General features: G+C 39.2%; 1 protein-coding gene across 10 annotated transcripts in view; it reads right to left on the minus strand.

The window, feature by feature from the left end:
• The window catches only part of DMD (dystrophin), a 2,113,108-nt gene that overhangs the window by 333,783 nt on the left and 1,752,573 nt on the right, over positions 1-26,752 (minus strand). For all 10 annotated transcript variants that reach the window (XM_064573900.1, XM_064573902.1, XM_064573903.1 and 7 more), the window contains 3 exons: positions 18,984-19,140; positions 978-1,098; positions 92-360 (listed from right to left, as the gene is read on the minus strand). In XM_064573900.1, the coding sequence (XP_064429970.1) occupies positions 92-360; positions 978-1,098; positions 18,984-19,140 (547 nt within the window). The remainder of the gene's footprint in view (positions 1-91; positions 361-977; positions 1,099-18,983; positions 19,141-26,752) is intronic.

Here is a 26,752-nt window from a genome sequence, read left to right on the forward strand (position 1 = left end):
ACTTTATGAGAAGAAAATACTGCACTCAAGTTCAGATTAGAACCTCTTTTGAGTCTCTCAAAGGGCCCTGAAGCAAAGCAATAGATGGTACCTTGACTTTTTCGAGGTGATCTTGGAGAGAGTCAATGAGGAGGTCACCCACAGGCTGCCAGGATCCCTTGATCACCTCAGCCTGACGTAGTTTGAGGTCCAGCTTATCCGTTGCTTCCTGAAGTTCCTGGAGTCTTTCGAGGGCCTCATCTATTTTTCTCTGCCAGTCTGCAGACTGCAGGTTCAATTTTTCCCACTCAGTGTTGACCTCCTCAGCCTGCTTTCGTAGGAGCCGTGTGACATTCTGGGCTCTCTCCTCAGGAGGCAGCTCTAAATTGGTAATATGACAAGGTTTTAGGCCACAGTCATTTTCATTTAAAAAAAAAACAAAACATTGTTGAAAAGGTCATACTGGAAGAAAGAGAGTACAGTCTAACAAGAGACGGACCCGCTGATTAATGGTTCCTTTACACTTCGGCATAAATTTTGATAGTGTCCGGCCCATCTCAAGTCTGTCCTCCTGAGTGTATCTGTGCTACTTTCTATCATTCAGATAATCCAAGATTCATTTAAGCTACTGAGTAGAGAAATGCACACCACAAGCTCTAATTTACTTCAGTCAGGCTCTTAAATTGAAAATTAGCTTGTAGTCTTTGTAACAATAGAATTCCTTCTCACAGATCATCTCTTTTGTTTATTATTTTCTAAATGTTTCAATAACTGATCACTAATCTCTTTTACTGTTTATTTATGAATGTGCAAACAGATTTAGGCATGGTGGTTTATGATTCCTTTTTCTTTTTCAACATCTATGTTTAATTTGAATCGATTCTATTTAACTTAGAAAATATGAGAGCTATCCAGACCCTGGCAGCAAGAAGGGATGGGTCATTCTGTCACCACTGATCCTTCTATCAATATGTTATTACAGTTCCACATTCAATTACCTCTGGGCTCCTGGTAGAGTTTCTCTAGTCCTTCTAAAGGCTGCTCTGTCAGAAATATTCGTACGGTCTCAAGAGTACTCATGATTACAGGTTCTTTCGTTTTCAATTCCCTCTTGAAGGCCTGTGAAATGAGATGAAAAGAAATGCTTATTTGGCTTGTGGCATTCTTCTCAAAATTAATCCTGGGTGTTCAGAACTTGGTTATGGAATTCCCAGGTCAATTTCTATCTCCTTTATTTTTAAACCGATAGTCACAAAATGATAAAGAAGGCTATATGGATCTTCCTGTTAATCAGAAGCCATTGTGTCTGTAAAGCTATTCTGGAGAGCATGGGGGGAACTTCTAAGACATGTTAATGCCTTTTCATTAAGATAAGAGTGATTTATTTGTACAACCTGACTGCCAAACTTGAAATCTGAAGCCAAAGTTGCAAGATACACATTGCAAAGCCTTAGCAGGGCTAATGAATACTTCATGCACCCAAAACAATGGTTATCCAGAACATAGGGAGCCTGAAGGGCCATTTGGAAGAACTTAGGTTGTACTGAAATATACAGCCAATCCAATTCATAACTACCAGCTTATTCTGTCAAAATATCTGACAACAAATAAAATGAAATATTAACAGTAAACTATGTAAAAACTCAGTACTTCTGAAAAATACCCAATACATTATCCAATGTGACTTCTTTGAGAATGGTAGAAATGTTTTGATGTATACTGGATGTAGGAATTGTGGGAATAGGTTTCTATAAAAGGATAGGCCTAGAATCTGTCTCCTGGGGTCATCTATGCTAGTTATCAGTTTTAATCTCTAATCTGTAATCTTCACGGATACAGGGGGTTAAAAGGAAAGCAGAATGCATAGTTTCTGCCTTCAGGAAGCTTCTGGATGAAAAGAAGGGAGAAAACTAACACACTAGAAACAGAGCGAAAACAATAAACTTCATACATAATTGAGTCCTAAGGCTTGTGAGACATCGTGTGAGGCTAGAATAAATTGAGAGATACTTGGAAACCATCAAAGATACTCATTGACCAGATTCTGCCATCTCAGAAGTGAAGATGTTAATGAAAGTATCAAGTACCACATAAACATTAATTGATCAGTGTAAAAGCAACAGTAATAATAATAATAATAATAATAATAATAATAATAATAATAATTACCCTAAGCTAGGGCTTAATTTTTTGTATCTTTTTTCAATTCTGTCCTATTTTTAGCAATGTTACCTAATGATTTTAAGCCTTGAGGGAAAATTCAGCTATATCTCCTTTGAACTTCAGATATATCATGTTGTAGGAATGCTCCAGAACTGTATTATCTGACACTTTTATAAATAAAATCCTCATCATTCAGAAAAATCCTGAGTTTGATACTTTGCAAAATGATTCATCTTCCATAGTTAGTTACACTTCACTAAAGAGAGGCAAAGTGTTTGAATTGAAATAATAAAATTCTGTAAGTGAAATATTAGGATTCAGTCTGTGGATGGGGATGTAGTTTCTGTACAGTGAGATATTTTTGTGTCCTTGAAGTAACACAGAGTAGGTATTATAATACAGAGTAGGTGGACTATTTACTCTGCTTACATGTAAGGCTGATTCTCCCTCTAATACTTCATTTGAAATTTGTGTGTGTGTGTCTGTGCACATGCGTGCACATGCGTGTATGTATATACAACTCTTGCTCATACATTTAATTTTCCCAACTTCAAGAAAATTATTATTTTTTCTAGTCTCTCCATTTGGACTTGATAGGAGGCAATTGACTCTGATTTCAGTAATTATAAAAATAATAATGGCTCCCTTTGTTGAGCTACTATGTGTCAGTGGTTGTATCAGAAACTAGAGAAAAGTGAATGCAAAACAACTCTTCCCATCTAGAAACTTGTATACAGTAGAAGAGTCAAACACATAAATAATTTCTTTATTTTTAAAGATTTATTTAGTTATTAGAGCGCGTGTGAACACGTGGCGGGGGGGAGGGGCAGAGGGAGAGGGAGAGAGAATCTCAAGCAGACTCCACACTGAGTGGGGAGCCCGATGCGGGGCTCGAACTCACAACCCTGAGATCTTGACCCTGAGATCATGACCTGAGCTGAAACCAAGAGTCAGATGCTTAACCGACTATGCCACCCAGGCACCCCTAATTTCAGCACAGTGTGGAAAGTGCTATAGGTTTGCACAATCTGGGAAAGGAAATTGGGAAAGGCTTCCTAGAGAAGACATTATTCATAAAGAATTCTTAAGCATGAACATGAGTTAGCCTGGGAAGTGCAGATTAGAGGAAGAAAAATGATGAAAATACAGGTGTGAAGACATAGGACATAATATAGTGTGGCATGTACACTTATCTCAAGTAGGCCAGGTTTCTAGCACATAAAGTACAAGGAGAGGACATATCCAGGGATGAAATAAGACAGTGTCATTATCTTAAACTATATTTGACCTTTAACTCAGAAATTGAAGCTTAAGCTGTGAGTTGCTAAGAAGCCTAGGTATTCTCTTGTAGCAAATCAGGAACCTGGAGTGGCATAGGCACGTGTGTGTTTCATATAGATGCCCCTGACATAAATCCAGAGCAAGTACTTTAGAAGGGCAGAAATGCATTTAGAGAGACCAGTTAGGAGGCAACTGTATGAATTTAGTGAAAGATTATGAGGATCTGGCCCAGGGCAGTAGGTACAAAAAAAAAAAAAAAAAAAAAAAAAAGGGATAGAGTAGGGAAATGTTTAGTGTGTAGAGGTGTGGGAATTTGGTGACTGAATGGAGAGAGGAAGGAGCAAGGAAGACTTCTAGTTTCTAGGTTGGGGAGATGAGTGAATGCTGGGTGCAATTAACCTACATGTGAGGAAATAAACTCTCCCAGATTTCTCAGCACGCCTATAAAAAGCTCTGGCTCCTGAGAAACTTCCCATACCATGGGAACTAGATCTGCAGTCATGTGTCTAGTTAATTTGTCTCATCCAAGAGGACCAAATGGTTAGAGCCCAGAGTAAGTTCCCAGGTTCAGCTCCAAGCTGTCAGCAAGACTGGAATGCCTATCTCTTTAGGTCTTTAGAGCTTGGGGAAAAAAAAATCCCAGACCTTGATGACATTTCCTTTGTAAAATCTGAGGCATGTGGGGTTGTCTGGCTTCTAGAAAAGTTGGAGTTAGGACTCAGGCCCTTTATGTTTCCAAGGAGACCCTTTCAGGAGGAGAAGGGGACCCTTTCTGGTGGAAAAGGCCTTCTTCCCCTTTACAAGAAAGGAAAACCCTTTTTCCTGGTCTCTGGCCTAGGGAATAAGCAGCCAGTCATGTAGGAACATTTTCCATTGGCTCTCCTCACGTCTCCCTAGGGGTAAGACTTGGGGCAAAGGCCAGGATGGGGGGATGTGGCAATGATATTCCCTGTTAGGTAACTAAAAGAAATCTGTGTCTGATCCAGAACACCTCATGTGCACATTTAGGATAAAATTAACGAAGAAGAATATTAAAAACCCAATACTAACATGAGGGGGGAATTTGTTTGGAGAACAGAGTAAGAGGATATGATATGCTCAGCTTGGATAGGTACCATTCCTTCCAGAAGGAAATAAATACCAAAGTCTGAAGTTTAGGGAGAAGAAAAGGAGATTTAGGAGCCATTTTCTCAGTTAACATCCACTGAGTGCCTATGATTATGCATAGAGACAAGGATTACAACTACCTAAGGAGATGAGACTGCTCAGGCAGTGGAGTGGGCTAAAGAGAAAATTCTGGAGAATATACAAAATTTATGGGCAGACAGAGGACCTGGATCCCATGAGAGGCCAAGAAAGAATGGAATGGACAGGTAGAAAGCTTGGGGGAAATGAGAAGTATAGAACTATGGAAGAGAGAGGAAGAAAGTGACTGAGAGCTTCCAACCATGACACACAAAGGTAAAGCAAGATGGGCACTGAGAAGTGCTCATTGGACTGGTGAGAGCAATTTCAGTGGAGGGCAGTAGCTTCAGAAGTAGGTTTAGTTGAGGAGTGAGTGGGAGAAGAAGGAATAAGTATTTTATTTTTATTATTATTATTTTTTTTATTCTTATGTTAATCCCCATACATTACATCATTAGTTTTAGATGAAGTGTTCCATGATTCATTGTTTGTGCATAACACCCAGTGCTCCATGCAGAACATGCCCTCCTCCATACCCACCACCAGGCTAACCCATCCTCCCACCCCCCTCCCCTCTAGAACCCTGTTTGTTTTTCAGAGTCCATTGTCTCTCATGGTTCGTCTACCCCTCCGATTTCCCCCGCTTCAAGGAAATAAGTATTTTAGATGAACACTGTGCAACATATTTTTTTTTCTGACAGGAAAAGAAGGAAGATGGGAAGGAGGACAGACTGGATTACAATGTAAAAGGAAGACATGTTCTTTTTAGGATAGGAATGGTTTGCACACAGGGTGGAAGATGGAAGCTAGCAGTAGGGTAACCGACCATCCTGGTTTGTCGGGGACTGGGGAGTGCTTCATGACTTTGAATGCTAAAACCAGGACAGTCTCATGCAAACTAGGACAGTTGGTTACCATAGCAGAGAGGAATCTATTAAAGACCTAGACGGGGGAACGTGGAGATAATTGTTGGAGTAAGGTCTGTCAAATAAGGAAACGGATCTCAAAGGTCTCATCAAATTGACAAAGTCTAAGACACTGTTTGATGATGCAGCTCCATTGTTAGAAGTGAACACCATTGTGAGGGACCACTCGTTTGCCCCTCGAGTTGTTGCCAAGGGCTCAGCACCATCACAGCTGCACAGTTCATTTCTTAAATAGGAGTCACTAAGGATTAAAACGAGTCTAAGGAAAAGACAAAGGAAGTTCTGTCATTACAAAGACATAAGCACCATTATTTTCACATCGTTGTCTGAAATTAAGAAAAGAAAGTGGATGGAAGAGAAGGTTATGTGCTCTATCTTCAGCATTTGGGAACATGTAGAGGAAATATAAGAAAGGTTAAAAACCCCAGGAAAAAGGGAGAAATAGTTGGTTCAAGACAATCAGAAGACAAAGAAAATGGTAATGTTTCTCACCATATGGAAAAAACCATAAATAGGAACACATCATTTTAAGCATGGTTAGAAGGAAAGGTCTTATTCCATTTGTTCATTTGACAAATTTTGAGCACCTATCTGTACAAGCCACTGTTCTAGGCAAAAAGCATCACTGGTCCTTGTAGCATGGAGTTTAAAAGAGATAGGCTTTTTTAAAAAAAGATATTTTATTTATTTATTTTTTTAGAGATAGAGGGGGGGCAGTGGGGAAAGGAACAGAGGGAGAGGGATAGCAGACTCACTCTGAGCGCAGAGCCCGATGCGGGGCTCGATCCCATGACCCTGAGATCATGACCTGAGCTGAAATCAAGAGTTGGACACTTAACCAACTGACCCCCACCCCAGGTGCCCCTAAAAGAGATAGGCTCATGTAGTAAATGCAAAAACAAAGACAACAATGGCAAAAACCAGTGAAGATTCTTCTTTAAAATAAGGAAAAATCTATTTTTCAGTACCTAAGCGACTTACAGTAACCTGCATGTTATGAGAGTTCACTGCATTTTAAGAGGAAGGAAAATGGAGACATTTTTTAAACAGAAACAAGAATATTCAATGTCTAGAGCCTTAACTCTTTGGTAACTGTCTTGCCTCTCAAAGAAAGTCTGATTGAGTGATGTTTGGGAAAATAGTCACTCCTTATACTATACTGATTTTGCCTCAGAGTTTATGCTTAATATTTTAAATTGGACAAGTTGGTTCATTCACATGCTGATGTGAAAAAGGTATCAGATATAGAGACCTCCTCCCATACACATACAGAATAATCTTTATGTTAGTTAGAGGTCAATATTCACACATTAAGACATTTACTTCCTGAATCTTTCAAACGGATAAAATTATTTTCTTTAAAATTCATCCTCTTCCTCACAGCTTCCTCTTCACCTTTGCAAGATAGCCAGGCCCAAGGGCCTAAAACAGTGATGCGGAAGAATCAGAAGCAACTACTAAAGACTTAGAGCACCTCTGTGAAAGGAAAGTAACCTTCTGCCTTAAAAATGAGAAAAACAATAAGGCATGCTAGTTTGACATTTTTCCTCCAGCTTCTTAAGTTTCACAGACTAATTTATATGAAGCACGCATGACAAAATTGTACTAGTGGGACATCCCAAGGTAAATCCATTTATTTTAAGGTGAAATGATCTGATAGATGGTATTTACTTATTATTTTAAAAGTTTATTTATTTAAGCAATCTCTACACCTGGCGTGGGGCTCGAACTTACAACCCTGAGATCAAGGGTCACATGCTCTACTGACTGACCCAGCCAGGTGCCCTTGATAGATAGTTATTTATATATCACAAATACTAACCAACTGGGCGACTGACTGCTGGCAAATTAGCTAATAGAAAAATATTAATTTTGAACCTATTATGTATAAGATGTAGGAACTGGATCTTTGTCCTGAAGGAGTCAATAGTTTGGTTGAATAGGTATGTTTGTGGTGATATTTTATACTGGGAATTTTTTTTTTTAAAGATTTTATTTATTTATTTGAGAGAGAGAATGAGAGAGAGAGCACATGAGAGGGGGGAGGGTCAGAGGGAGAAGCAGACTCCCTGCCGAGCAGGGAGCCCGATGCGGGACTCGATCCAGGGACTCCAGGATCATGACCTGAGCCGAAGGCAGTCGCTTAACCAACTGAGCCACCCAGGTGCCCCAATATACTGGGAATGTTTTACCAATGCAGACTGAAGTACAGATAAGCTAGGATTTACCTAAGGCCATCAGTTCATTAGTCATTTAGAATCCAAATCTTGAAATTCTTAAGCCAGGCTTCAGGTGAGTGATGGCGAAAAATGAAAGTTCCCTGAATTATAATAATTTGGAAGACACATAAGTGGCAAATCCTAATGGCCATGAAGCAAGTCAGAAACTTTAAAAACCTGAAAGTAATAGAGGAGAACTGAGTCACTGATTATTTGATTTTTTTCCCTGCCTCTCCTGGTTATAGGAAAAAACTAAATAGGGGGAATATTACCTCAAATACCTATTAATCCCATGAAGAGAAGTAGTTGAGAACCATGTGTAGAGGGGATGCAGGGGGAGATACTGATGTGCTTGATGTAACTCAGAGAAGACGGGGGCAGGATGAGAGCTCTGGGCACAGGGACTGACATTTTTTTTTTTAAGATTCATTTATTTATTTGAGAGAGGGGAGGGGCAGAAGGAGAGGGAGAGAGAATCCCAAGCAGACTCAGAGCTGAGTGTGGAGCCCAATGCGGGGACTGGTCCCAGGACCCTAAGATCATGACCTGAGCTGAAATCAAGAGCAGGATGCTTAACCGACTGAGCCACCCAGGAGCCCCAGGGACTGACATTTTTGAGAGAAAAGCTATACTGCTTTCACCTAGAGATACTGGTCCTATCGCTATGGATGTAAGTAGAAGTCCTTGCTTTTCAAAACACAGGTCTCTTTCAACCACAGGCAGTTTCCATGGAGCTGAATTTTATCTACATTCCCACTGAAGTGGCAAGTCTGTATTTGTGTTATTCAGACTGAAATCTCATAGAATGGCTATACGTTATTCACATGTGTCGGCAGAACTTGCAGAATCACCCTCTGAGGCAGACTAAAGTGGTTAAGGGAGGGCTGTGGTAGCTGACTTGAAGTTCAAGTCGGGGCTGGGCCAAAGCTTGGCTGGGTGATCTACAACCAGTCATAAGATTTTCCTGAGCCCTAGTGTCTTCATTTGTTAAAATGTGGGGGTTTGCTAAACACCTTATTGAAGTTCTAACATCTAGTTTGAATATTCTTTTTTTAAAAATATTATTTATTTGAGTGGGGGAGGGGCAGAGGGAGAGAGAATCTTAAGTAGACTCTGCACTGCGTGCTGAGCCCCATGTGGAGCTCGATCTCATGACCTCTAGATCACAACCCTGAGATCACAATCTGAGCTGAAACCGAGAGTCGGACACTTAACCGACTGTGCCACCCAGGTGTCCCAGTTTGAATATTCTATAATCAACACGTTTAGGTCGTTTAGGTCATTAATTGGCCAGGAGCCTGTTACATGGTGGCATTTGGAGATAGTCTCTTCTAGGCACCGTTACTAATGATAAAAATTATAGCAACAGCTTGGCACATAGTGGATAACAAATATTGTTGAATACATAAGCGAACACCCAGTTAGAAAACCAGAGTGTGTTATATGGAGGCCAGTTTGATTTAGATGCAGAACATGCTTGAGGGTGAAAGCCTGGGCTCATGAATTATTAGAGAAGAAGTTAAACGCTGTTGACTGGGAAAAATTGAGAGCTCTTATGTTGGGCCTATTCTTATGTGCCAGATCCAAAGCTGAGTGTAACCTTTGAGTTACTTGAGTGGATTTTCCTCAAGAGGAGGCCCTATTAGCTCTGCCTTCTTAATCGTAGTGATTTCTTTCCTGGAGGAGATGTTCATGCACACATGTTCAGAAGTTCCATAGTTTGAACTGCTGGTTGGGGCTTTTCCTCTAGTCTGAAGCATTAGCTAAGAGATGAGAGAACACTAGACAGACCCTAAAATTTAAAGTGATCCCAATGGTGCCATCCACTCAACAAATGGTTCCCGAGTAGGCACTGTTATCTACAAATTGATCAGTGTTTTAGCTTTGTCATCCTATATTATCATGCTAGTTTCCATATTATTTCTACTTTTTTATATGCCTTTTATATTGTTTTTATTTCTGATAAGAAAGTTGAATACATTCTGCCACCTTACTGACATTCCTCCCATAAGGAGCCACCATATTTATTGAGTCTCAAACACATCACTAATCTTTTATTTACTGAATGAATAGGGACCATCAATGCCCAGTGAACTCGAAACCAAGATCTTGGAAAAGGGCGAGATCCAGAAATGTGGTTAACTGGAGTTGCAGGAATTTTGCCTCTAAGAATCTAAGGCAAGTTCACAGGGATTCATGGAAGAAAGAAATTTGAAAGAACAGAACAACAACAACAACAACAAACAGACAAAAGATTCCCTTAATAATCATTTGAAATAGCTCGCATTAGAGAAGTTATGCAAATGTAGCATATGGGATATAAAGAAAAGGTCAAATCATCTTTTTTTTTTTTATTGTGCTAATAGCACTTAACATGAGATCCATCTTCTTAAGAGAGTTCTAAGTGCACAATACAGGAGTGTTCACTCTAGGCCCTAGGCTCTACAGCGGATCTCTAGAATGACTCCTCCTGCACAAATGAAACTTCAGTTCCCATTTCATCCTCTCCTCAGCCTCTCACAACCACCCTTCCGCTCTTCACTTCTAAGAGTTTGACTACATCATCATCCATTTCCAGTCCACTTAAAAGTGAAGACATGGGATTGCTGTATCAGATACATCTAGCTATTGTTTCAGAGAGTCAACAACATGAACAACAGCAATTCACAAGTGAGACTGAATAAATTTCAAGCAAAGGTGAAAAATAAATGGACATATTTCAAGCCTGAAATTGTTTTTTAAAAATCTAATTGTATTCAATGAAAAAAACATTTTTGAGTGTTTGGGGGGAAAACGCTTGCTGAGATTTACTTTTTTGGAAGTCCTTTAAGCTAAAAGTTGTGTTCTCTGAGATCAAGGGCATGGGCTAGAACAGAGTCCAGCCTGCTTGCAGATCTGTGATACTATGGAGGAATAGTTTAGTGCCCACGCAGCATCTTGAACAGCTGTTTGACTCTTCAATCATAGGCCTGGGCTGCTTCCAACAACCACTGGGGAAGTCACTTCCTACTGACAATAATGTTGTTAAGTTCTGAGCTGACCTTGAGAAATCACTGGTGAACACTCAATCTATTCCCATGGTCACTTAGAGAACTAGGTCTTAGGTCATTGAACCTAAACCCTAAATTCTGGAAATTCCTTCTGAAGCAACAGTACCGATGAATGGATTATTAGGAGACCCTGTGACAAATTAATTTATATCCATTCTCAAGAGGCTCAGCCAAAATCTGAGATTGTTAAGTGTAAGTGGTGAATAATTGCTGAATCATACCACTTGTCTCTGTTTATCAATATAATCCCAAAGTGGAACTCTTGTTTTGCTCCATGTACACACCCTTCTCCATGATCATTTCAAAGTCTTTCCCATCTCCATAAATGGTATCATCGCTCAAATCAGAGACTTCAGAGTCATCCTTGACTCTTCACTTTCCCTCACATTCCACATCCCATCTATCATAAGTTCTATCAGCTCTACCTTCAAAACAGATCTTGGGTCAAATAATTTTTCACAATGTCTATCATTTCCACGCTAGGCCAAGTCATCATCATCTCCTTCCTAAATGACTTCAACACCCTCCCAACTTTCTCCCTGCTTTCAGTTTTGCTCCTCCTACTGTCAATTGTCCATAGAACAGAGAGAGTCAATTTTAGGACACACAAAATCAGATCACACCATCCCTGCTTATGGTCCTCCAGGGGTGTCTCGTCATGCACAAAATAAAATCAACTCCAAACTGTGGCAGATAACACCAATTATTATCTGACCTTTGCCACTCTCTACAATGTATCATTAGCCCATCTAGTTATTCCTTGAGCACACCAAACCTGTTCTTGCATCTGGGTTTTTGCATTTGCTGCTCCCTCTACCTAAAATATTTTTCACTCAAGGTCTTTGTGTGGCTCACTCACTTAGACCTTTGCACAAATGAATACAACCTCCTTGGGTAGGCCACTACCTCTCATTCCTTCTCTATTCCTGTTTTGTTTATTTTCTCTTTATAGCACTGACTTGATAGGAGTTTATATGCTAATTTATTGGTTTACTTCATATTTCGCTCAGGAAAATCTGAAGGTCTGTGTGGGCAGAGTCTCATTTTGTTCACTTCTGTATCCTCAGCCCCAGCATAACGGCAGGCCCTCGATAAATAATCGCTGAAAGAATCAATACATTCTAGGAATCTGAGTTATGGCACAGATTTTCCTAAAATAATATTTGGGGAAAAGGAAGAACATAGAAAATGATCAGAGGGGTTCATCTGAAGTTGAATGTGTAAAAGTGCCCTGTAATGGCAAAGTTCTATACAAATATTATTTGAAGAGTATTTTTCAAGATATCAATGTTTTGATGTGGTTAGAAATAAGACTTTGGTGGGGAAGTTAATTTGTAAATTATTCACATTTTATTTTATTATCCTCATTAAAGAAAAGTGGCAAATCCTAGATGGCTCTGTTCTCAAGTTTTGATGATATAGCTAGTTTTCAGAAGACTCCCTCAAATGCCTAGAAATGTAGTTCTAAAAATAATTTTAAAATCTTTTCTATTCAGCATTCCTAAATATGACTGCATAAAATATGAAATTTACACAGAAGTAGCTTACTCCATTAGGAATGAAGAATAGATCAAAAAGATGTCTATTTCCAAAGTAATATTCAGATTTCTAATTTTTTCTTGATTTAGCTGAATGTTTTGTTTTTAGGAAATTTGTTCTTTTTATTTAAATTGTAAAATTTATTAGTGAAAAGTTACTTTTGAGATGTTTGATTATCTTAACATCTGTAAGCTCCATAACCATGTTCTCCTCATCCCCACCTGATACTGTTAAATTTTATTATCTGGGTTTTTTCTTTATCAGTCTTTCTATGAGCTTGTTGCTTTTCTTAACCTCTTTAAAGAATAAACTTCTGGCTTTGTTGAGAAAAAAAAAAGGGATGTCTATTTGTCTATTTCCTCCAACATAGTGAAGCAGACAGCACAGAGTAAATATAACTAACAGTGAATTTGTAGGCGAACCAAACTTGTTTAGAAACTCTAAGAGGCCAGGTCATCGAATGTTGGAATGAATTACCCTATCACAAACTTTTTTCTTGTTTTCCAGAGGTGCTAGGGAACAAGGCATTTCTTTTTTCTTTCTTTCTTTCTTTTTTTTTTAACACAGAGCTGACTTGAATCTTAACATTCACAAATGGCACCCAAAGACATATTCTATTTCTGTGGAAAGAAAACACAGGGAACTCATCAAGCTGACACACATACTAAAATGTACCCAAAGGAAGCCGGCCAGCATTGATAACAGAATTAGCGTAAATAAATGTATAATCAACAGCGTGATTCTAGGATAATTTTATTGAATTTCCAAACCTCTCCCTCACTTTGTGGTGACTTCTGAGGAAATCGAACATGCATAATATACGACCTGACAAATGAACAAGTAAACTACTTTATTCAAGCCTTTTCATTTGCCAACAGCCTCCACGCAATAATGGCTTTCTGTCCACTGTTTTAATAATGTATGTATTGATTACTTCCATCTCAATCTTAACCAGAAAATCTCAGGAAGCTTTGAAGGTGTCCTTAACAGTCTCAAGGGAAGGAATTACAGAGATTTTTAAATTGAAAGATGAAAGCCTAATGACAAACAATTTCATTAGTACAAATGCAAACAAAAAGTCATTACCTACAGTGTTCTTATAATCAAGACCTAATCTCCATTTGGATTTGGGGTCAGACGAAGGGAGTTAAATAAGCTCATGGTTTATTGCAGTTCTCCTTAGAAATTTCCCACTATGATTTGCTCCTTTAAAACTCTCTCTAGGTTAATCACAGAAGTAGACAAGTAATAAATATCACTTTAGTGACTGCTCAAGTAAAACAAAGGAAGTCAGTTTTAAAAATATATCTGGACCAGAATAATACACACTAATTGAAAATGAGTCAGTCTAGTGAGGCAAGTAATGAGGAACTGTAAAAGGCAGGATAATGTATTCCAAAGATATAAAAATTGGTCAGTTTGTATTTGCTAAGGCATATTTGAGCTTTAATTATTTATAACACTTCACCGCATATGGAGCATTATTTTATTAATTAGGCTTGAGAGCCATTCCACTTGGAGCTGTTATGTTGCCCAGCTGGTTTGGGGAACAAAGATCCACCCCCATGGGTGTGAAAATTGCTTGGGGAGTGAGCCTGTAGTCCCTACCTGCCTGGGTGGACTGTTTTGGAATTTTAACTAAAGGAAAACCATACACCCCTCCATCACAGTGATTGAGAATAATGATTTTTTTTTGCTTTAAGAGTACAAGACGTAATGATATTTTGCTATAAAATGTTACCATTAATCTGCAATGATATCCAAAAAAAATATAAATTACCTCTTTTATAAACATCCTGATTTATAGAAAAGAAAAGTGAAAAATATTTTTCTATAGTTTCCACTTCTGACAGTCTAATGGGTTTTGGATTCCCACAAAAAACAACAACCAGGGACATTAATAATTTACAACAGACAGTGAGTAGGGGATTTGAAAAAAAAAATGACACACCAAATACACGGGGAGTAAGTTTATGATAAAAAGTGACCCATCTTGATATTAAACATTCTATATCAACAGTATTTGAATCCAGAAACCCACAAAGCACAAGACAATTTATAAACCTAGGAATGTGGCAATGTAAAACAAGTCTACAAATACAAAATTTGTCAAAGACTAGATCTTGACAGAGTTTTGCCCTGATTATATTTCCTTTCTCTCTTCCTACGGAAGTTCAGAAGATCAGATAAAGAGACCCAGTTTCAAGGATTTTCCTTTGTTCTTCTTGCCAACAGGCACCAAGAGCATTACTAACTAGACAGGCATTCCACTGCAACTCTAAAAGAGCTACTGTATAAATGTGACAAAACTCTGAGTAAACAGGGTGCTAAATTGTTCTCTCATCAACACTTCGGAGTGATGATGTTCTCTGAGGGAGGAAGAGTGTTTTGTGACAAGAATTTTTCTTAAGGATGCAAAGAGAAGCTCGTGAAAACATTGGGCCAGACCACAAGTAAAAACAGTGGGCATCCTGAGGGTTGCTGGAGTGGTGGGGGGTGGGAGGGATGGGGTGGCTGGGTGATAGACATTGGGGAGGGTATGTGCTATGGTGAGCGCTGTGAATTGTGTAAGACTGTTGAATCACAGACCTGTACCTCTGAAACAAATAATACATTATATGTTAAAAAAAAAAAAAAAAAAAGAAAGAAAATAGCAGGAGGGGAAAAATGAAGGGGGGGGAAATCGGAGGGGGAGATGAACCATGAGAGACTATGGACTCTGAGAAACAAACTGAGGGTTCTAGAGGGAGGGGGTGGGGGGATGGGTTAGCCTGGTGATGGGTATTAAAGAGGGCACATACTGAATGGAGCACTGGGTGTTATATGCAAACTATGAATCATGGAACACTACATCAAAAACTAATGATGTAATGTATGGTGATTAACTAACATAATAAAAAAAACCACCAAAAACCAAAAAACCAAAAAACCAACAAACAAAAAAACCAGTGGGCATCAAAAGAGCTCTCCCTGGTACACACGGACACTGAGCTGGGAATCAACAGAAAAATCCTGCAGTGAGGAAGGAACTTCTCTCTTTCTTCTTTCTTTCCCTGCCCTTGGTCTCAGTAAACTAGGGAAGAAAGAACAAGGTTAAGATCAGATCACTGATTGATTTTCTGCCTTCCTCCTTCCCTTTCTTCCTTAATTCCTTTGTTTCTTTACCTATTTAGTGTCCACCCCGTACTAGGCACCTTATAAAGTGCTGGGTATAAAAATGACAACCCTCTCCCCAAAAGAAGCCTTCTTGGAGCACATGGTTTAGCGAAGGTGATTGACATGAATCAAAGATTTACACATATACGTGATGACAAAGAATGTTAAGCTGCAGAAGGAAAAGTAGACTGTGTATAAGAGCATGTAGAGGAAGATAGGGTCAAATATGGACAGCAGGGAAAAGCTTCCTTGATGTCTGAGCCAAGATGTAAAAGACTATCAGATGTTAGCCAGGAAATTATGAAGGGGTGTATGTAGGTGGAAGGGGCTTCAGACAGAGGACCAGCATGTTCCAAGCACCAAATGAGAAGAACACAGAAAACTGCAGAAACCAAAAGAAGGAGGCATGGCTAGTGGCCAGAGGGCAAGAAGAAGAGTGGTGAGAAAAGAGAAGGTTGGGGCCCTTGCTGAGGAGTTTGGTCTTTTCTCTACAGAATGGAGAAGCCACTACAGAGTGCTAAGATAAGGACTGACGTAATTCAATGTATGTTTTTACATAAATTACTCTGGCTGAAATGTAGACGGCACCGTAGGGTGGCAAGAGTAGACACAGAAAGGTTAGGATAAATGGTCTTCTGTAACTATGGTGACAACTGCAGTAGACAGAGTCAGGAACTATTCTGGAGGCAAACTGACCCAGTGATGTATTGGGCTCATCAAGGGAAGGCTTGGTTTGTCATCCTGAAAAGGTGACTATACTGGTCTGCTCCATCGTTGTTTGGACAGGGGAGAGTATTTAGTTAGATCTTCCAAGCTTTGGGGTTTTGCAGATGGCAGCCACAAAAAGATAATAAAGCACAGGATCTTAGGGTCTTGGGAAAGAGTTATTAAAATGTTTTATGATTGAATCTAAGTTGGATTCGGGGGGAGGCGAAGATAGAGGAGCAGTGGAACTAACATATAGAACACAGAGTCAAAGAAGGGTAGTCAAAAGTTCTGAGAAGTCAAAGAAGGGTAACAAGTACATGGGTATCTGAACAAGCCCACTAGCCAAGTGGGGCTTAATTCATTTCAATCTGGTGCATGTGACCCGTAACTCTAGCATCACCATCTCCCCAAATCATGTTACCGGTCATGAGATTCCTGTGTAAAAGGACTGAGAATAAGTCCTAACATTTTACCACTGCTAGCAAGTAACAAAAGCCAAAAACCAGGGATACTGAGGGACTATTTACAACAAGATGCTGGCTAATAGGGACTGTGAAAATTATTTGGACCGAATTCCTCATCTTCACAGCTAAAGAACAAAGTATCAATCACAATCTAACTTATGGAGGAATGTGACTAGTCTCTCCTGACTTCCAGTGCACTTGTTCAATGATTCATCTTTGGTTTCTAGAATTAGACTAAAATTACACCTTTTGTAGAAATTCTGTCTCATTTCTTTGTATCATATAATGCATTCTATTTAAAATGCCCTTCTGTCTCAATGAATGCTCTTCTACACATACACCAGAGTGTTTTGACTATTTATTCAAAGTTAGAACATTAAAAAAATGTCACTATTATATTCCACCTTACCACAGAGCTAATTTAATGTTCCAATTTTATGAAGGGGAATGGCTAAAGAAGAAACTGTCAGTTTCCTCGGCAATTTTTCTCAGAGACTCCTAGATCTTCCCTCATGTTCTCTTCCCTTTGAGTAATCTTCTATATCCTCTTCTCTGGAATAATATAAACCCTTGACTTCTCTTCAAGATGCCACCTTTGGCTGTGTCTCCACAGAGATCTTTCTTTAAGTGTTGAACATATAAAAGTGTTACCGTTTTATCAAACTTTTGTAGTTTGTTAGTCATTTCTTTGGTTTGCTATTGATTTCTGTTCTTGTGCCTTTTATTCTCATTTCAAAAACACTTATCAGTATCCAATGTATGCCAGACACTTTGCTAGGTACTAGGGTCTTGGAGGTGAGCAAGACCAAATCTCTGACTTCCCCACTCAGAGCCTAATAGAGAAAAACAGAAATATAAGAGCGAGTGAGAGAGAGAGCGAGACACACAACTGATCACTGTTCGAGGATGCTAGTGAACAACTTGTTATCTGAAGGCTGGGAAAGTATCCTGCCTATCATATACGAACTGTATACTTGGCCCCCAAATAGGGGATGAATGAATTTTTTTTTTTCTCACAGAAGTACTCTGGCTAATAAATGAAGACGAAATGATAGAAATAGGCAATGATCACATTGCAACCCCTAGTCATTGATCATGAACAGCTGCCAAAATCACACATGCAAAAGAGAAAACAAGACATGATGCACCTCCTGATAATGGAAGAATACACAACCATCTATGAAGCAGTCTTACCAAAAAAGTCAAACCCAAATATGATCACACCTGTTGAACTGTACTGTTCAATATGGCAGCCAGGAGGCACATTGTACTACCGTGTGCTTGAAATGTGGCCAGTCTGAATTGAGCTGCGCTGTAACCGTACCTTTTTACAGCGTCTGTTGAAATGACAATATATATTATGGTTCGATAGTTCCCTAAGATGTAATCATTAGAGCAAACTGGATGAAACATATAGGGAAACTATACGATTTTTGCAACTCACTGTGCCTCTGTAATTATTTTAAAATAAAAGTCTTTACAAAACGTATTTAAGAGACAAATTAACCAAATGCAACATGAGAACCTTATTTCAATTCTTATTTAAACAAAAAAAAATGTTAAAACATTTAAGACATGTATGTTAAAAGTGCTGAGATATTTGTTAGAATAAAATTATTGACATTTAAAAAGTGCTATAGTAACCATGTGGTCACTTTGAAAAAGTGGATCTTTATCTTTTGAGATACTTTCTCAATTATTTGTGAATTAAATGATCCATGCCTGATATTTATTTCAAAATAATAGAGGACCAGTAGAGGTCTAGGAGAAGTAAGATTGGCCATGAGCTGGTAATTGTTGAAGTCTTGACGGGTACATGGCTGTTTACTATAGGATTCTGTCCGATTTGGTGTATGTTTTATATTTACCATAATAAAATGTCTTTAAAAATCATTAAAAGAGAAGGGTGACTTCTTAGAGGATATTATTAATGCGGATGCTTTTGACACTTAAAATAACAATGGCTTGGGGGCACCTGGGTGGCTCAGTCATTAAGCATCTGCCTTCAGCTCTGGTCATGATCTCAGGGTCCTGGGATGGAGCCCCGCATCAGGCTCCCGGCTCAGCGGGGAGCCTGCTTCTCCCTCTCCCACTCCCCCTGCTTATGTTCACTCTCTTGCTGTCTCTCTGTCAAATAAATAAGTAAATAAATCTTAAAAAAAATAAAATAACAATGGCTTGGATTATTTATATATGACCCCTGGACTAGTAGAGTGAAGATTTCTAGTCAACTTAATTTCAATCAAAACACATTTCAAAACCGTCACTAAAAGATTTGCTCTGTGCAAGGCACTAGTCGTAAAAATGTCCTACCCTGTGCACATCATTCTGCTTCTGAACTGCTGGAAAGTCGCCTCCGATGGGTGCCTGCCGGCTTAACTCATCATCTTTCAGCTGGAGCCATACCAGAAGTTCCTGAAGAGAAAGGTGCAGACGCTTCCACTGGTCAGAACTGGCTTCCAAATGAGACCTGAAAAGCAGCACGAGCAAACTAGGTCAAAATATCTAGAAGGGTGATTAATGAGTCTACCAGTCCCACTGAAGGTATGTTGGTTTGGTTCGTTCCACAGTAGACAGACCTATCGTGAACCGTCTAGCAGTCCTTGGTAAAACTGTAGCTGTCTGCTCTTGCGAGCCATATAATGGGGGCGGGGGCGTTTTGATGGCAGTTTTGAGGGTAGACAGTGTTTAGCCATATGTGTGTTTCCTCATGCAGAATTGTGAGACTTTTGGCATGAAACATACACTGGAATGGATTGCTTTTCCACAGTGTTGCAGTCAACGATTCTTAATGTTTCTGGTAGAAAAAAATGGCTCCCGGTGACTAATATAAACCACTCAGTTTTCAAGTGACTCATGCTAGTACTGGAATTCTTCTTGCTTTGAGAAATGGAAAGGTCTCCCCCCACATTTTGACTTTTCCATTTCTGCACTCTGGGCAGCCTCTTCCATTGACTCCTTCCATCTGGCATCTGTTCCTTTCTGCTCTTCTTCCCATATGCTTCTCCTTTTCCTCCACCCTTCTTTATTCGTGTGCACCTGGGATTTGTTTTCACCGAGTCCCAACATTTTCCGCTTTGTTCCCTTTGTGTAAAATGCACCGAGACAACAACTCACGTGGAAAAGTAAAATCAGACATTTGCCTGAAAGCTTCCCCCAAACATGAATAATTTAGGCACGAGAATGAGTGCTTCACCATCAAGTGTATTTAGAACATGTTAATCCATAGAAGCCATTTAAGAATATACAAATGAATGATCTGTGCTGTAAAATCCACATTTCACTTGAGGATGAGAAGCTAAATGAGCCAAATAAGTCATCATCCGGAAAACAAAGAAGAAACGTGGAATGTTAGCAAAGCTCTATCCTCAGGTAAATCAAGAATTATGCTGCATTACTTATATATTATCAGCAATTACTAATTAATTCATAAAACTTAATGCTGCCTAGAACATAAATATAATATAGTCTCTAGTGCTGCGAAGATTGAAGTGCAAAGCACCCAGGTAGAACAACACTTCCCTTTGCTGTTGGGTAACTTAGCCTGACATTTCAAATACGATTCTCCTGCTGGTCTTAGTCAAACAGAATCGCCAAATAGTGCCTATGCGCTGGAATTAAATTGTTCCAAACTTTCCGAGGGATCGTTTTCTTTCTGAAGGATGATACTTCCAAGTCTTTAAAATGTGCAAATATGATGACCCATAAGCTTAAATTCAAAAAATTCATATTAAGGAAGTAACTGGAAAATCATACAAAGATGTACGTAGAAAAATGTTATTTATAGCATCACTTATGATTGACACAAGTAGAAACAACTTAAATATGCCATACTAGGGAATCAGTTACATATATAATGGTGAATTCATACAATGCAATGTTCAAATCCCATGAATCCTACGCACTGTTCAATGTGATGGCATCAGCAAATATTTAGGGATATGGAAGAGATCACTCTGTCAGTTGCTAAGTGAAAAAACAGGTTCCAAAAATGTCTACAGTCTATTTTTCTAAAATGTTCATGTATGTGTATTTGTGTGCACACACTTGACTCTGTACAAAAAAATTCTGAAATGACAACTAGTGTAGCCCTCACAGGCAGATTTAGAGCTGATTTATTCCTTCGGCTTTCTATTCCAAATTGTCAGAACTGTCTTTCTATTATGAGCAATACAAACGTTATGTCCAAAAAAATGGAAGTCATTTCCATCAGAGGAATTAAACTGTTCAAGACCCTACAGGCATTATTATCTAATAAAGGAATCCAGAAATACCATAAATACCACAAATTCAATATAAGAGCACAGACCGCATAGAGCGTAGAGGTCCTCCTTGGCTGCTTCTGTTTCCTCTCTCTTTCACTTATCGCTCTTTCATGATAAGCCCCAGTGAGAATTCCCTATGCAAGATGTTAGCTGTTTAATGGCACGTAATGCCTACTGGTTACAGGGATTCCCTGGGGTGTCTGAAATTTGCAGCATGGTCCCCTCGAGGGTGAGTGAGGATGTCAAGCGGGGTGTGTGGGAAGGTAGGCAGAGAGGCACAGTCCAGATGTGGATGAGCAGCGCATGCGAGAAGAGGCTTGGGTTAAATAAAGAACCTTTGAGTGCTGCTACGTCCCCATGAGGCCTTGGGAGTAGAGAGAGCAAAAGGTAAGGAAGAATGTAGAGATGCCTAATGCTTGGCCTCCCTCTCTCTGGTGGAGGAAACAAAATAGCCCTGTGGTGGAGAGGTCTGGAGGAGGATAAAGATGCAGAAAGGCAGGCTGCCCACGGTGAGGCATCCAGCTGCAGCTTCGCTCACACAGGGCACTGCTACAACCCTGGCTCTAGATCAAATGGGGTTGACGAATCATTACCGGGTCAATGAAACCCTTTGTGTCCCCAAGAGGAAAACATGGCTCTGAGACCCAGGGAATTCCGATCTAAAGGAGCTAAGAGCAAGTTCAGGGCAGGAGACAGGGAGATTGTTAAGAGCCAGGGAGGCAGGACAGTCCAGAGAGTTAATAGAAGAGCAGAAGAAGGACCCGGGACCTCAGGTGACAAAAGGCTCTCACGAACCTAGAGTATGGAGTTAGGCAACATTTAGGAATGTCGGATCACCTTAACTCCATATCAAATGACTGTTTCTTTTCCTTGCTAACGCATGAGAGTGGTGACAAGAATGGAAGCAAAAGGCTCACAAAGGACAAGGGATACTGGGTAAGGGTGGGAGAGGAAAAAGGCAGTCAGATAATGGCTTCTGATTGAAATCCACACTTACAAAGATATGCAATCTGAAGCCCTGGTTCTCAAACTTCAGGGGGCATAAGAACCCTGCGAATGGCTTGTGTTAGGTACAGACTCCCAGGTTCTGCCTCCAGGCTTCCTGTACTTTTAACAAGAACCCTCACAACTCAGCAGGGGAACTCCAGGACCGTTCTTTAAGAAAGAATTTCTTGAAGTATTTCCTGTATGCCCTAAACATCACTGGTCGGTCTCCACAGAGCAAAGGTGGCATTTGTCAAGGACATGATTTTGAAGGTGATCTAAATGTAATAAAACACCAAGAGCTCAGAAAACATTTTCCTTGGCTACACTAAGCTTGTGAAGTGTCTTCAAGACACATTTCTAATGCAATTGTTGGAAGGAGCTGCCCTATTTTGATTTTCAAGATCTTATACCAAATATTTCTAAATGATTAACCTATGTTTGTGTTGGGAATGTCTCTCGGGAAAATGTTTCTTTCTATTTGTAATGACTCTTTCATTTTTCCCCCTCCTGGTTTTATCATAGGCCCTTAGGGCTGGAAGGAATCTCATGAGATTTTTGTTCAACCCTCTTGTTTTGCATATGTGGGAGCTGGGATGCAAACGTTTAAATACAGGGCCGAGGCACATAACTTGAGCTGTCCTATTTAGTTAGACATGGGAAATGGAAGCTGCAGACTTTCCTTATGTGAGGAAATCCCCAACCTTCGTGGTTTTCAGCAAATGCTTTGGATCCCTGAGCAAAAAGCCTTCCTACTGATTGGCAAATAAACTCTATTTACCCCTACCTGCTCAATGGAAAATAGACGCGGAGGTTTGAAGGGGCATACTTAGTTCCTATCCATTTTCTATTAATCTTTATTAATAAAGAAAAGAGCTGAGGGGCTACTAGCTTTTAACAAGGCAAGTGTTGATCTTTAATAAGCAGATAATGTTTACAATTTGTAAGGCTGAGGTAAAACGCAGAACCCCTAGGTGTGTCGGGATACAATGCTTGTCTTTAAGGAACTCTTCAGTGTCAGGGTGCTAAGAATTATAGGGGCTGCTGAAGTGATTATTAGTTCTCTAGACACAGATATTTCAAGTATGATTGGGTTGATGCCTAGTTTGAAATCCTTAATAAAACTTTACTCTGAAAGGCATGTATTCTTAAAGCAAAATGTGTTACATTGAATTCCTTTTTCACTGTGACTCCTTTTATAAAACTAATGATGCCCTCCTGTGTATCTTGCGTACCCTTGTATAACAAGATAGCACTTAAGCATATAGAAAGAGAAGGTAAGAATGCAGAAGTAATAAGGAATCATAGACATAAAATGGGAGCTTTGGGGGCTTTAAATAAAGAGAGGGAATTAAACTCAAAGAGAAGTAAACTTTTTTTTTTTTCTTTGGTCCAGCTGGGCCATGAACTCCAACTTTCAAACATAATTAACATTCCAAGAGTAAGAGAAAGGAGGTCAGAAATAGTCAATGTCTAAGTTGCATTTTTTCTTCCTCAAAAGTAGAAAGACTGTGCCTCCTTTTGCTCTTTGTTTATGCCCCATCATAGAAAAACCTCTAAGCTATTCTAACTTCTTTTTTTAAATTTTATTTTATTACATTAATCACCATACATTACATCATTAGTTTTTGATGTAGTGATCCATGATTCATTGTTTGCGTATAACACCCAGTGCTCCATTCAGTATGTGCCCTCCTTAATACCCATCACCAGGCTAACCCAACCGCCACCTCCTCCCCTCTAGAACCCTCAGTTTGTTTCTCAGAGTCCATAGTCTTTCATGGTTTGTCTCCCCCTCTGATTCCGCCCCCCCCATTTTTCCCTTCCTACTAGCTATTCTAAGTTCTAATACTGATTACTCTCTAAGAGTTTTATTGCTGTTGTGGACTATATCATGTTGGTATTCTTGACTCTCAAATTAGCATTCAGAATTCCATAAAAGTGAGTATTGGCATATAACATTTACAAGTTTTTCTCCAAAGTATAAAAACCTCACAGAATGTAAATTTTGCTGAAATTATGTTGACAACACAGGTGCTTCTCATAGTTAATAGTATATACAATAATCTGGAAAATATAATCTGGTGACAGATTGAATTGAAATCTGCATACATATTTCTTATGGAAAAAATTCACTAGGCTGATTCCCAAATTATTAATATTTTCAAAATTAAAATGCAAGATTGTGGAAATGGAATATTTTAGAATGAGAAACACTTTCTTTGATCGCAATTCTGATGTTGGATAATGTCATCAATAACTGTGTGTGTGTGTGTGTGTGAATGTGCACATGCATGTATGTATGCATGCAAGTAAAAATTTTTTACTTTATTTTTCTCCCACCTAAAACAATTAGTGTTTTGTTTTGTTCGGTGGCACTCAACTCTCACTGAGTATTTACTTCTCCTTCTACCTCTTTGACACAATGCGATGTGATAATGCATGTGGAACAGATGGCATATACTTTCCTTGAACTAAATTATGAGATGGTACTATACAATTTCAATTAAAGGATTCTTTTCTCTCCAAGACATCTTATTTACTTTTTCTTACACCATATCTTTGAACTTAATCAGTGCCATTCCAATATCAGGAAACCAATGTAGAAAATTTCAATAATTTGCCTAGATTCATAAAAAGTAACTGCAGAATTAAAAACAATAGGTTGGTAGACTTGCTAGGGAAATTGAAGAGACCGCCTGTGTCTCTGGTCAAATCTCATCATTTCAGTCAGGGAGAATATTGTAGTCTGAAGCAGTTAAGCGATGTGCTCAAGATCCTATGCTAGGCAGTTAATAACAGAGTCAGAAGAGAAAGTAGGTCGCCCAAATACTGGTCCAGGACTCCTTCTACTCTACCTCACTGACTCATTTAGAGCTTGGATAGATTAGCCAGACAGAAAGTCAATAAGGAAACGGTGGCTTTGAATGACACATTAGACCAGATGGCCTTAAAAGATACATACAGAACATTCTACCCCAAAACAGCAGAATACACATTCTTTTCAAGTGCACATGGAACACTCTCCAGGACAGATCATGTGATAACCCACAAAACAAGTTTCAAAAAATTTCAGAAGACTGAAATTGTATCAAACATTTTTTCTGACCACAACAGGATGAAACTAGAAATCAATCACAAGAAAACAACTGCAAGAAACACAAACATGTGCAGGGTAAGCAACGTGCTACTAAACAACCAATAGGTCTATGAAAAAGTCAAAGAGGAAGCCAAGAAATACCTGAAGGCAAATGAAAATGAAGACAAAGGGGTCCAAGACCCTTGGGATGCAGCGAAAGCAGTTCTAAGAGGGAAGTTTATAGCGATACAGGCCTACCTCAAGCAGCATGAACAAGCTCAAATAAATAATTTAATCTTACTCCTAAAGGAAGTAGAAGAACAAAGCCCAAAGTCAGTAGAAGGTAGGAAATAATAAAGATCAGAGTAGAAATAAATGAAATAAGAGACTTAAAAATAATACAAAATGTCAATGAGACTAAGAGCTGGTTTTTTGAAAGGATAAACAAAATACACAAACCTTGAGTCAGACTCATCAAGCACGAAAAGAAGGAGGAGTCACTATTTACCTGGCTGGAGAGATACCATGATCACAAAAAAAGGAGGACTTGAATAAAATCAGAAATAGAAGAGGAACTACTATGGACATCACAGAAATACAAAGGATTGATTATAAAAGATTACAAATTATATGCCAACAAATGGGACAACCTAGAAGAAACAAATGAATTCCTAGAAACATACAGTCCTCTGAGACTGAATCAAGAAGAAATAGAAAACGTGAACAGACCGATTCCTAGCAATGGAACTGAATCGGTCATCAAAAAACTCCCAACAGACAAAAGTCCAGGACCAGACACAAGTGATTCCTACCAAATATTTAGAGAAGGGTTAATACCTATCCTTCTCAAAGTATTCCCCCGAAACAGTAGAGCTTGGAGTTTTTTATTTATCTAATTTAGCTGGAGGCAGCAAGCACAGCCCTCTGAAACAACTCATGAATACTTAAAGGAACGTGCCATCCAGTGTAAATGAGAATAGTACAGGGAAGATCTCAAAGTGAAGGAACAGTCAGAGAGGAAAAGATTCAGTGTGGGATTTGGGTGAAAAGGTGAAGGATGAGAGGAGGGATGGAGTTCCAAGTGTGAGGACCAGCAAATGTACATACTCACACAGGCGAGTGAGAAAACCGGTGGAGAGCAGCAATGGGGTTAAAAAGCAGAATCTCCTCGGCTCAGAGAATCCATGCTGGGGAACGACTAGATTGCTGCTCGGCGAGGGAGGAACTGGGAGGCAGAGGAAGAACAGGAAAGAGAAGGGATTATCAGGGTCTTATCAGGTGGAGAGTAGAGGGGCCACTAGATTCTGATAACTACACATCAATTTCATAAGAGCAATGATTTTTCTCTTGCCTGTTTTGTTCAGTTGTATCCTCAGTGCCTAGAAGAGTGCCAAGTACACAGTAAAGACTCAGTAAATATTTGTGGAATGAAAAGAATAAATGAACGAATGAGTAAAATATGGTCACCGACAAGACTGAAGTTCTTGAGCAAGGGAATAATGAGCTAGAAAGGTCCAAGGAAGAATAGTTTTGTAACTGTGTTATGGATGATATCAATGCATAAAGGAACATAGACAAATCTATCAATATAAAACGACATGATGGAGACTTAGGTAAGAATCATAATCACAGGCTGAGAAAAGACATAGGGCAGAAGGAAAATAAATGGAGGGAAAGGGACATAATATGGACTTGGAACTAGAAGCACAAGGATACCTCTTATGAGCCAACAGAATGAAAAGGGATACTTCAAA

The sequence above is a fragment of the Mirounga angustirostris genome, unplaced genomic scaffold, assembly GCF_029215605.1.
Source record: "Mirounga angustirostris isolate CCGP_5_RB_7025 unplaced genomic scaffold, mMirAng1.0.hap1 SCAF_11, whole genome shotgun sequence".
NCBI classification, from domain to species: domain Eukaryota; kingdom Metazoa; phylum Chordata; class Mammalia; order Carnivora; family Phocidae; genus Mirounga; species Mirounga angustirostris.